This window comes from Nesoenas mayeri (assembly GCF_963082525.1).
Source record: "Nesoenas mayeri genome assembly, chromosome: 24".
Classification (NCBI taxonomy): Eukaryota; Metazoa; Chordata; class Aves; order Columbiformes; family Columbidae; genus Nesoenas; species Nesoenas mayeri.
Window position 1 is genome coordinate 5,418,703 of NC_137546.1, and position 12,225 is coordinate 5,430,927.

The window sequence follows — 12,225 nt, forward strand, 5'->3', positions numbered from 1 at the left end:
TCCGTTGTCCTGATCCCAACCTGGGCTTTGCTCCCCTCTCGGCTGATAAACCACAGTGAGGTGCTGGGATTTACTGAGGATGCTGGAAGAAAACAGGACCCATTGCTCTTTGCCATCTGCCTGGCTTGCTCCGAATCCTCCCGTATCTCATCTCCCTGCATATGGTCACCCCAAATCTTGGCCCAAAATCTGTGTTTATGGAAGTGGCTGCTGGCTGCAAGCTTCTTCCTGCCCATCCTGGTGGTGAATTACCCGTCTGCTGCCGTGCTTTACCCATCCAAATCACCCTTGCGAGCAGCTGGATGCTGCAATGCATCATTTTTTTAGCTCACTGACCTCTTTTCCAAGCTGGATATTTTTGGGAAAAAGGTGGGGAAAGCGGAAAACGTCCCCCCCTCCATAGGGACCAAAGGGCTGGTGGCTCGAAGGGCTCAGGATGGCCACAAACAGCTTATGGGGAGCTGGGCTGTTGGGTGGCTGGTTCCAAGTTACTCTTGTTTATTATCTTTAAAGCCAACGCTCTGGAGAGCTGCGTCTCTTGCCTGATGTGGATTAAGGTATTTGCAGCGCCTGGTGATGATAGACTGGCTGAAACAGCCCGGTGCCCTCGTGTTGCTGATGGAAACATCAAGGCAGACAGGCCCTCGCTAATGAGCCACCCTGCCCTAACGAGCTTGTGTTTACAGGCTGGGGAAAGAGGAGAGAGGAGAAAAAACATGTCAGAAAGCACAGCCATGCATCATCAAGACATGATTCTTTTTTATTAAGAGCTGGTTTTATTATGGGTGCTTTTTCCCAGCCATCCCGACCTGCTATTTCAGCCCTCGTCTATCATCCCAAACAAGGGAAGGAGGGGGAAAAAAAGAAAACAATTAGCTGGAAACAAAATACTTGTAATGGCTGCATTTTAATTACAAATAAAAAGCTCTCCAAATAGGCCTATCATGCAGAAATAAAAAAATTCGGATGCTTGGCTTGGTGCAGATGCTTTTCTTTGTGCAAATGGCTGTTACGGCTTCGTCTCTGTTTATTCGATCGCGAAGAACAAGGGGTGAGAGCAGCTGTGCAGCAACCCGGGAGATCTCCTCGCAGCACATCTGGTGCTGGCGTGGCCGTATCCTCGGCTGGATGTCAGGCTGGGGGCTCTGGGGGTGCAAATTAAGGGGTTACAGCTAATGCAGGGAGTGGGAGCTTGGGAGTCTGAACCCCAGCTGCATCTCCCTTGCTCCTGGGGCCAAGCCCCTGGTGGGGCAGTGGGATTCACCCTGTGCAGTGAGGGGAGGAATGAAAATCAAGTGATGTGAGCGGCTGAGTGTTGGAGAGATGCTGCTGTGCTGGGAAAGCTGCATCCTTCTGGATCTGGGTACCAAAACTGGGTGCAACAGGTGGGATGCTCCTGTAGAGCTGGGGCTTGTATCAGTTTTAAACTAAAGAAGGGGAGGTTCAGGCTGGACATGAGGAAGAAATTGTTGCTGCTGAGGGTGGTGGGAGCCTGGCCCAGGTTGGCCAGAGAGGTGGTGGATGAACCATCCCTGGAGACATCCCAGGCCAGGCTGGACGGGGCTCTGAGCAACCTGAGCTGGTGAAGGTGTCCCTGTCATGGACTGGGTGACCTTTGAAGGTCCCTTTAACCCAAAATGTTCTATGATTTTCCCAAGACAGAGCATGCAAATGTGCCCTTTCCACTCTGGGCAAGCCTGGATTTTTAGATCGCACCAAAAAATACTGCAATCTAGAGTAGCAGGGAGTCAAACCCCCTAAAATTTAACTGTTATTTGCACAAATCTGGTTTCTAGATGGATCTGGCAGCCCTGATTTGGTGTTTTGGGCATCCAGGATACTCTCCATGTGTGCTTCTTGCCTGTGTCTGAAACTATTTTTAATGAGGGTGTGCCAATTAGTGAGTTTGCAGTGCAGGCAAAGGGAAACAAAGAGTGAGCATCGTGTGTGATGGTTACTGGGGATGCAGGGATGGGGGGACTGGGTACCACACTGGCAGGGGTGGAGGCAGCTGTGGTGGTGCTGGTCATCCCAAGCATCCTCCATCCTTAGTGTATTTATTATCCACGTATAATAAATCCTCCAAGATGCTCTGCATCTGGAAAGGCCGGGCCAGAAGCTTTGCAGCTGCAAATCAATAGCTGGGGCTGGCAGAAAGTTTCAGCCTCAAATGAAATGGGATGAATCCACTGCAGATGCAATTGAGGGAAATCAGGAGGGTTTCCCTTATACCTTGTGGACTTCTTGGATTTTGGGTTGATTTGCTGTCTGGGAACTCGAAAGAGGAAAAAAGGAGAATTATTTTTTCACCTGGTTTGATGCAAAGTTAGACCTGTGGATGTTTTAGGACTGTTTGCAATGGCAATAGTGCCCATTATGAGTGAAAACAGTGCTGCTTTGTGATGGAAAAGGTCTTTTGCTAAAGTTTTGGGGAGGGAAAAAAAGAAAAGAGGCTTTATTGTTACCAAACCAAGCGCAAACCTGTTTCCAGTCTGAGCTTTTTAATTCTCCCTGTGAATACTTTGATTTTGATTTACTGTGTGATGTAAAAAAAGCCACGTTGCAGGTATTTTATCCTTAGAGAGGGGGATGTAAACCTGGATACCTCCCATTGAAACCGAGGAGGCGGTGGTGGCATGAAACCGATGTAAACCTTTTTATTGAAGGTTTAAAAACCCCCAACAAACCTAAACTGGCAGCAGAGTTGAGACGCCTCAGCCGTGAGCAACGTGATGGATCGAATTTGTGTGTCACTGAGATGCAGCAAACTGCTCTCGTGTTGATTTTTCTAAAGATCCGCAGCCATCAGAGAAATGTAACATAATTGCTGCCCTGTTTATCGATGGCGGCACCGAAAATCCATCGCCGCGGCAAATTAACCCCCTCGCCCCCAAAATGCAGCTCCTGAAATGCTCCTGCATCCACCTCCGTTGGCTTTTAGCTCTCAAGCCTCACCGGGGTGTTAATTCCCTGCAGCATCCAGTCCCTCGGTTCCTTCCCAACATGGGAAGCATCTCTATCAATTAATAATTATATACATTTTATATTTTTTTGGCTTTCTTGGCAGCTGTCAGGTATTGATAAGATTGATATGGGGACTGATGCTCTTGTGATAAATGGAACTCTGCTGCTGCATCCTCCAGCATCTTCATCCTCCAGCATCATCTTCTTCCCCCAAGGCGAAGAAGAGGAGAAGAGGTCCCTAAGTCCTCACTGTTGGTCCTGAGCTGCTCTAGACTTGGCTTTTCCATGGGATGGAGCCAGTGTCCCCCTCCTGGGACCCTTCCCAGGGCCTCGCTGGCTCTTGGCACCGGCCCTAAGCCCTTTATCAGCCGTGGCCAGTCCGGTCGCCTTCAAGCTGGGCTGTGTCACCGGCTGCTTTGTCACCTCCTGCCTATAAATAAAGCATGAGAATGGGATGAAAGGGGTGAAAAATCCTCCTGTGCCCAGAGCTGAGGGTTTAAACAACAGGTACAGCATGGAAAGGTCCAAAATCCCCACGGCAGGTGGAGAAGTTGGAGCCAAAGGGGTTTTTGTGTGATCCCTGGGCTTTAAACCGGGTCTGAGCAGGACCGGGAGCTTTTCTGTTGCAAGCATCACAGTGACCTCGCACAGCTCACCAGCAAATTTTCCCGCATCATATTCGTGCATGAGCTCTTATTTAGGGGCTGTTGGTGCGGCTTAGAGGGAGGGTTTCTTGCTGCTGGTGCTTCCTAACTAGTGACAACGTCTGCAAAACCCTTAAGCTGGGATTAAACCCAGCATCTGCGGCAATGGCAGCCACATTGTGGATCTGGTTTCTGCAGGCTGGCTGGTGGTGGGTTAAGGAGATGAACCAAAATAGCTGATATAATAATAAATGAGGTTTTATTTGGCTAGATGGCAGTTTCTCGAGAGGTTGGGGCAAGGGCTTTCACCCCAGGGTTGGCACCTCTAGGGGACTTGGGGATATTTTCAACAGGGTCCATGAAAAGCGGCTGAGAAGAACCCAATTACTGTTGTTTTTTCCTTTAAATCACTGCCCAGCGCCTTGTGGTTTTGGTTGAAAATCAGCTGCAAACCATAAACACCCCAATCCTCCTTCTGCGACTCGAGGAGTTTTCCCTTCTCCCCCTCTTGGGCTCTTCTGTAAATAAAAATGAGCTTTATTGATTTTATTTCAGTAACGGAAAAATAATTCGCCTTTGGCCCGAGCTCACAGGATGCTAAACTCCATCCAGCGTGGGTTTGGCTCTTTTTTGTCTCCTTTTTTTATAGTGTTTCTGATCTGTGTTTACGATGCCAGCGCTGACACATCCTAAACTACCGCACGGCTATAACCTCCGGAAAAACTCCCGGCGGGATCGAAATAGTGGCTGGCAAATGTTCCTTCCTCGCTGGAGCTTGTGAATCAAAAAGCATCAAGGGTTTAAGCAAAGGCTTGTGCCGGGGAGGGAGAACTTATGCTGGAGTCGATGCATATTTTATCACTGTGCTTATTCACTCGCAGCCCTTCTCCCTTTGAACGCCGTGCGGGTTTTAATTAAATAGTCATTGGCAAGGCTGTTATTCTAGCTTGGAAGGCCTCCAAATGGCCGTGTTTTTCCCCCAAAACGATCACAAGGGGATGTGTTCCCATCCCCCTCGTCCTCGCCAAAGTTCGTCTTCCGCAAATACCGCTAATTACGTTCGTCTGGCCGGCTGCCGGCTCTCTGATAGCATCTTTCATTAGCGCTGACCTCTCGGCGCTCACAAGGAGCTGGCTGAGGTTCCCGGAGCGGTGCCTGGTGGTTGTCACCAAGAAGTGTCCCTTTGGTCTCGTGCAAGTGGGTCTGGGTCTTGCAAGCGATGGGGTCGTGTTGGTGTTCATTAGAATCTGCTTGCAAACTAGGTTATGAAGCTTGGGTGCTGTTCCCTGTCTACGCAACTGGGTTGGTCCTGGTTGCAAAGCGAAGCTGAGGTGGGTGCCACCAGGATTTGTTCTACCAAGAGGTTGCTGGTGGTTGTGTGGGGGTGGTTGGCTTGGAAAGTAAAGACATGGACCTGCTGGAGAGGGGCCGGAGGAGCCACGGAAAGGATCCGAGGCTGGAACAGGGGACAGGCTGAGGGAGTTGGGTGTTCAGCTGGAGAAGAGAAGCTTTGGAGAGACCTTAGTGCGGCCTTTCTGGACTTAAAAAGGCCCATAAGAAAGATGGGGACAAACTTTACAGAAGGGCCTGTTGTGGTAGGACAAGGGGTGATGGTTTTAAACTAAAGGAGGGAGATTCAGGCTGGACATGAGGAAGAAATTGTTGCCCCTGAGGGTGGTGAGAGCCTGGCCCAGGTTGGCCAGAGAGGTGGTGGATGAACCATCCCTGGAGACATCCCAGGCCAGGCTGGACGGGGCTCTGAGCAACCTGAGCTGCTGAAGATGTCCCTGTCATGGCAGGGGGGGCACTGGGGACCTGGGAAGGTCCCTTCAACACAAACTATTCCATGACTGGGTGCAGAGAGCTGAAGAAATGAGTGGGAGCGGACAGGAGCTCTCTCCTTGCCTTTAAACATCTCAGGGAGGCTCTTTGATGGCAACACAGCCCATAGCAGCCTAGATGTTACTATAGGCAACTCCCCATAGGGTTTAGGAGAAACCACAGCTGGAAGTCGAGCTGTTCCACCCCAGAGCTGCTGCGATGGGTCTTGCCCTTCCCCTGGCTTTAAATTCCCAGCCGGCAGCTCAACCACTGACACGACTTTGCTCCCGTTTGTCAGGAACAAGATACTTAATTTGTCAGTTCGCTACGCTTAGTATTTCTTTCATGTATCACGTTGGTTTTAAATGCAAAACATGTCTTGGATAAGCTCACTTTTTTGCCTTTTTTTCCCCATCCTGCTGTAGCTGACACATTGAAGGTGGCTGTGTTTAACTAATAAAACAGATTTTTAAAATGCTGGTTTTGCACTTCTTTAATTGACTTCCAATTTCCATTCGCATGCAGCCCGGTACATCGCGAAGGAAAAACGAGCACCCAGCAAATAAGAAATGCGTCACTCACCCTTTTTTTACCATAATCAAAAATGTAAAAATTAAGAATCTGAATCAATGTACATTAAACTATGTAATTGCCTAAATAAACGTGTCGGGGGTAGATAATGGGTCTTCCTGATTAGAAAAAAAAATACAGACTTTAATGCAAAGGTTAGACTTGGTTGCAAAGCAGCGTGGCTTAGAGGTTTACACCTTCCTTATTGGGGGGATGGACCAGGCAGGGGGCTCAGGGGCCAGCGATGGTCCAGGTGCTGGTGATGAAGGAGCTGGAGAGCATCCTTGGTGGTACCCGTGAGGGATGGAAAAACTGCTAGCGGATGGTGGAAACTGGTTTCCCAGCTCTCCCGAGCCTGATGGTGGTTGTATTTTCTCTTCCAGCACCCAGTCCTGGTGGTCCCTGAGCCAGCAAATGTCTTGCATGAAGGGAAGGGGCTTCCAAGAGCAGGACCTTCCAGATAACCCCCTGGGTTAGTTGATATTTATCATTATTTAAACTTGCTTGGGGTGGTTTGTAGCTCTGTAAGACACACAATGGAGTTTTATTAAGATGCGCTGCGCCTCCCAACCCATTTCCCTGTAAACTGTGGCAGCTTTGCTGATCTGATCAGCAAATGCCACAAGCTCCACTGAAACTGCTCAATGGTTTTATGGTTATCCCGAGAGCTGCAAGCCCGTGGTTTGGTGCTGCCCATCAGCAGAAACAGAGGTGGGTGTCTGGCAATGCTGGCAATCGGTGGTTGGGATCTGGTGATGGGAATAAGTGGTTGGGATCTAGTGGTGATGGCAGGAGTTGGCCGTTGCCACCGTGTCTGCCAGCCCTCCCAAAGCTCCTCCTATGTGATGGTATTTGGAAGCAAAAAAAAATCATCCAGGTCTGAGTATCAGTTTGCATTTGTCCTTTCCTCTTTGTTTTTCTTTCACTGCAGCCAAAAGTCATTTTGCCGTCAACCACGGGATCACCACATGCTTTTTGCTCCAAACCTGCTTGTCCTTCCCTGCAGAACAAGCCGTGCTCCAGCACGGGATGTCCTCGGTGCTTTTAATCTCCAAAATTGCCTCCCCAGGCGAATTGCTGTTAATATTGGAGAGTGCAGGAGCCGCGGGGAGAGCTGCCCACCCGCCGTCCTTGTTATTCATCGCTCGCCATCATGCTGGGGGAATGAGCAAAAGCTGCTGGGTTTGGAGTTTTGCAGCCTGGCAGCGAGGAGTTAAAGGTGGAATATGAAGAGGAAGCAAAGAGGCGCCGTGGGAAGGGCAGGACGGCAGGAAAGCTTGTCTGGGGAAGAAATAGAGAAATAAAACTGGTACCTGGAAGGGCTCCAGCTGCCCGGCTCACAGCCGGCCGGCGCGTCCTCTGCTCCCCAGCAGCCAGCTGGCCGTGGTGGGGATGCCGAAGGGCACGAAACTGAGATGCTGGCAGGGACAAGAGGCTTTTCTGCAGGTTGTAAAAGGGGCTGAGCTGCTCCGGTGAAGCAGCCGGTACCTGGGTTTTGCTGGGGGAGAAGCGGAAATGTGTTGCAGCATTTATGAGGCTATCTTGTTGGGCTCGCTGCTCTGGCTATGGAGGTAGCTAAATAGCAAAGAGTTAAATAATAATGATGATAATAAGGAGCTTTTTTTGCCTGATAAGGTTTGCCAGCTCGAGCATCTTGGCAGTGTGAGATGCTGGGATGCAGGAGGTGGCAGAACCTCCTGGATGATCCATCATGATCCTCCTGGGGTGGGAAGAGGTGGAAGAGGCTGGGCCAGGGCAGCTTTTAGAATCACAGAGTCACAGAAGAGTTTGGGTTGGAAGGGACTTTCAAAGGTCATGAAGTCCAAGCCCCAGCTTTGCACAGGGCCAGGGTGCATCACCCACCCTCCATGCAACATGCTACGGCTAACGAGCAAACCTCAGAGGCAGGGTTAATTAATGCAGCCTCCCAAGGTCTCTTGACAGGAGTGGATGCCACTGATCTTCATAGGAAGTCCTTGAAGGCAGAAACCTGAGTTTTCCAGGCAGTGACTGAGAGAAGGAATAAATCCTTTTGGGAGCAATTTCAAAGAACATTAAGCTAAGCTCTCCTAAACCACCACGAGCAGCAAGATGTGTGATACCACGGGCTGCTCCAGCACCACCTCTTATCTCCAAGCCCTCCAAGCGCATCCCTGACTTTGTGCTCATGACCTGCTGCCACCAAGGAGGCAGGTACAAGGGTTTTGTCTGTCTGGGAGCTGCTTTTGTCCGTCTGGGGCTGCTGGATGATGGATGATGAGCTGTTTCTCTAATGGCTAGAAAGGAAGAAAACGCAATTACCCGGAGTAAGCTTTTGGCAGGACATGGATGCAGCAGAGTGAGGTCAGTGAAACCTGGGGAAAAGTGGCTGATGTTCACATCCAGGGCTCTGGTTTGCTTTTGGTTGCCTCCTCAGAGACACTGTTCGCACAGTAATTAGCCATGTAAAACATGCGTCGGCTCTTTGTTCCCATTAGGCTTGGCTAGGGCTCCAAATGATGTGCAACGGTAGCCCGCGGTTAATTTTACCAAATGTTCCCTTTAATTTCATTTAAGACCAGCTGTCTATAAATCTACAGTGCCTATTTACATTCACGTGCCTATAAATATGCATAAATTATTCTGTGCTGAGGCTAAGGTAAGAGATAAGGCTCTGATGCCCTGTGGCCCCCAACCTTGATCCCTGGGGTGATGTGTGCAGTCAAGCCTTGAATGCTCAACATTGGCTTGATGCCATTGGGGTTGAGCTTTGGGTGATACCTCCTCAGGGATCCAACCTCCGCCCGAAAATTCCCCGTTTATTGTATGTTCAGGTCAATATTAAACACCCTGTGTGTAAAGCAGGAATTTATCAGGCCGTGTACAGCTGGGAGCCGCAGTTTGTTTGCACCTGAGCAAGCACACCCATGTTTAAATACCTCTAAGCAAACGAGTCCACCCAGCTCCTGCTTTGCTCTTCCTTGTGTCTTGAAGTCTCAGTTTATTTTTACTATTTAAGGGCAGTTTGTCTCCTTCCTTACTTACGGGGACTAGGAGGATGCCTGCTCAATGGTAGATACGAGTAACATTGTCCTGGTAGTGTTGCTCCCATGCTACATGGTTCAATGTGGGTTGGTGGCTTCTTCTACGAGCTTTCACCATCATGTCATGTCTAAGCCACCACCTCTGTTGCACGAGACCCCAGCACAGATCCCTCAAACCTGCGTTTGCACCGTCCCTCCCTCCGGTAGCACCAGGATGGCCGCGAGGAGGCTGCCGCGGGGCGATGGGAAGGGCTGCAGCTCCTTGGTCCCGAAGCGTGGTGAGATGTGGTCGGCCAACAAGCGTACGTGGAAGTGCCGGCCAATGCAGTGGACCAGGTTGCCCACCACGGCGCACTGGAAGCCACCCGGGTCAGGCATGGCATAGGCTGCGCACTCATACCACAGCTTGGCCTTGGCGCTGCAGCGGTAGACGCCGATGCCCCTGCTGCGGTGGACGTCAAAGCGGTAGATGAAGCCGTTGACGCTCACCATGTCAACCGTCCTGTCCTTGCCGCCGCTGGCCGGGCTGACGCTCCAGCTGTCCGAGCGGGCGGCGTAACGCAGCAGCACGTAGTGCAAGGTGCCCCCCGTCACGTAGATCTCCCCATCGCACACTGTGGCCATGTGCGCCACGGCGAAGGTGTCATGGGGCAGGGGGGCCGTGAAGGTCCAGCGGTCCTGGCGGGGGTCGTAGCGCTCCACCGTGTACAGGCACTCGCCGCCGATGGCGTAGAGGTGGCCATCCAGGGCCACCAGCTTGCAGCGAGGCCGCGCTTGGTTCAGGGGACAGATCTCCCTCCAGATGTTGGTCAGGGGGTCATAGCAGAAAACACGCTTGGAGGGTCTTTGTGCCCGGCCTGTGCCCTCGCAACCAGCCACCACAAACAGGTAGTTGAACATGCTGCACATGGCACAACCCCTGGAGACCACCTCTGGTGGCACATGGCAAAGGTGACACCAGCGGTCCCCTCTGTCATCGTAGTAGCACAGGCGGCTGGTATGGAGGCCGGGCTCCTGCACGTTGACATCTGCCACGGCCACGGCCATCTTCCCCTTCATCCTCCGCCGCAGGATGAGCTCCCGCTCGCTGGCATTGAGGCGGCCGTAGATGGACGGTGTCCTCAGCACCTGCAGGTAGTTGTCACTCATCACCTTGTAGGCGGCCTCCTGGAGGTGGCTGAGCTTCTGTGCCTTGGCTGTGCGCAGGACCTCGTAGCAGTTGCCCAGGTCCAGGTGGGTGGGTGGTGGCATTTGGAAGAGGTCGGCACTGGCCACCAGCCCTAGCCGGGGGCTTGCAGGTGGCATGTTGGGTGGCTCCATGCCCCCAAAACCCTTCATGGGCAGCTGGAGGTGGGGACTGTCGGCAATGTGGAGGATGCTGTCCCTGCGGCCAGGAGATGGTGGCTCAGGGGACAACTCCAAGCTCCTCATAGGTGGTGGAACTATGGAGGGGGTGGTGGGATCCCATATTGACAAAACTGGGTCAGGGTCCCTGGTTGCAAAGCTCTGTAGCTCCTCATTGACCTGCTCCGAGCTGCGCCGCTGGGATGTTCCCAGGGGGATGTAGGGGACAGACCTCTTCTTCAACACTGTTTGGGAGATGGACTGGACGTAGTAGTCATAGACTTTGCCTTTGAGACCAGGGACTGGCTTCTCGGCCCCGTCCTCCGCCCGTCGCTCGCTGATGTAGTTCTCCTCCACCTGGATCTTTGCCACTGAGGAGAAAGAGTAGGAGGCATCCGCCACCACGTTGCTCACTGTCATCATTAGCCCCAGGTCCGAGGTGACACTAAGGGTCTGGGTTGTCCCCCTGAGCCCCTTGGCCTCCCGTTTAATGGCTCTGCTGGCTGAATGCTGCTCGGTGCTTTGGGCATGTCCATCAGCTGCCATCGGGCCATCGGTAGCCCCGGGGGACAGCCTGGTGCGTGGGGCGACCGTGTCCTTGCCCCTGCGGCTGCTCGGGGCTTTGGCTGCATCCCCAGGGATGTAAGAGCTCAGCTCACTTCCCAGCTCAGTTCCTGCTTTGCTTCCTGGCTCGCTTGCCAGCTCACTTCCCAGCTCAGTTCCTGGCTTTGTTCCTGGTTTGCTTCCAGATGCAATTCCTGGCTCACTTCCTGGCCCACTTCCCAACTTTCTTTCTGACTCTCTTCCTTGACTGCTTCCCGTCTCAATTCCTGGCTCCCTTCCTGACTTACTTCCCAGTTTGCTTCCCAGATTGTTTCCCAGCTTGATTCCTGGCTCATTTCCCAGCTCACTTCCCAGCTCAATTCCTGGCTCTCTTCCTGACTTACTTCCCAGTTTGCTTCCCAAATTGCTTCCCAAATCACTTCCCAGTTTGCTTCCCAGGTCGTTTCCCAGCTTGATTCCCGGCTCATTTCCTGGATCACTCCCCAGTTCAATTCCTGTCTCTCTTCCTGACTTACTTCCCAGTTTGCTTCCCGACTCAGTTCCCAGCTCATTTCCCGGATCACTTCTCAGTTCGCTCCTCGTCTCAATTCCCGTTCCTCTTCCTGACTCACTTCCCAACTCGCCTCCCGCCCCGTCCATCCCCTCTCTCCTCCACGCCAGCCCCGGTTCCCAAACCACCTCCTCACCCTCCTCCTCCTCACCCCTCCGTTCCCCCTGGGCATCCATACACCGCATCCCAGCGCTGCTCCCGTCCCCATCCCCACCTCCTCTCCTCGCCCCCTCCCCAAACCTCCTCCTCCGCAGCCCCGCCGCCCCGTCCCCATCCCCATCCCAAGCTCCGTTCTCCCTTTTCTCTCCTCCCGCGTCACCCAGCGGGATTTTACCCCCGGCGAGCGAGCGGGACTTATAAAACCTGAAGGCCCATGTCAGGAGGAGCAGAGCGGCGGCGGAGAGGACCAGCTTGCCGGCCAGCTGCATGTCGCATTGCCAGGGTGGCGTTACCCGCTGGGGCATTTTTCCATCCCTTGGAACACGGAGAAGCCGATTAATGATTGTTGAGCCAGCCCGGAGCGTGGATGTGAGGGTTCGGGGCAAGGTGACTTTGAGAAGGTGAAGTTGGCAGGAGGTTTCCGGATGAGTTTTGCATGTTTGGGGATGGGTTGGGCTCCGGGGAAAAGGTCCAGCCCAGCGCTGGCGGCACAGAGCCGGCTTTATTAAATAGCCTGGGAAACAGAGAGGCTCAGAGAGCAGCGAAAAGCAGCACAAAGGGAGGAAAAGTATCCTCTGAGCAGCCC

At 52.5% G+C, this 12,225-nt stretch overlaps 1 protein-coding gene across 1 annotated transcript; it reads right to left on the reverse strand.

The window, feature by feature from the left end:
• Window positions 1-9,193: 9,193 nt before the first annotated feature.
• Window positions 9,194-11,944, reverse strand: KLHDC7A (kelch domain containing 7A; the record flags this gene model as incomplete). Its single annotated transcript, XM_080358778.1, has 1 exon — window positions 9,194-11,944. The coding sequence occupies one exon, from the start codon at window positions 11,942-11,944 to the stop codon at window positions 9,194-9,196; it is 2,751 nt and encodes a 916-aa protein (XP_080214904.1).
• Window positions 11,945-12,225: the final 281 nt, after the last annotated feature.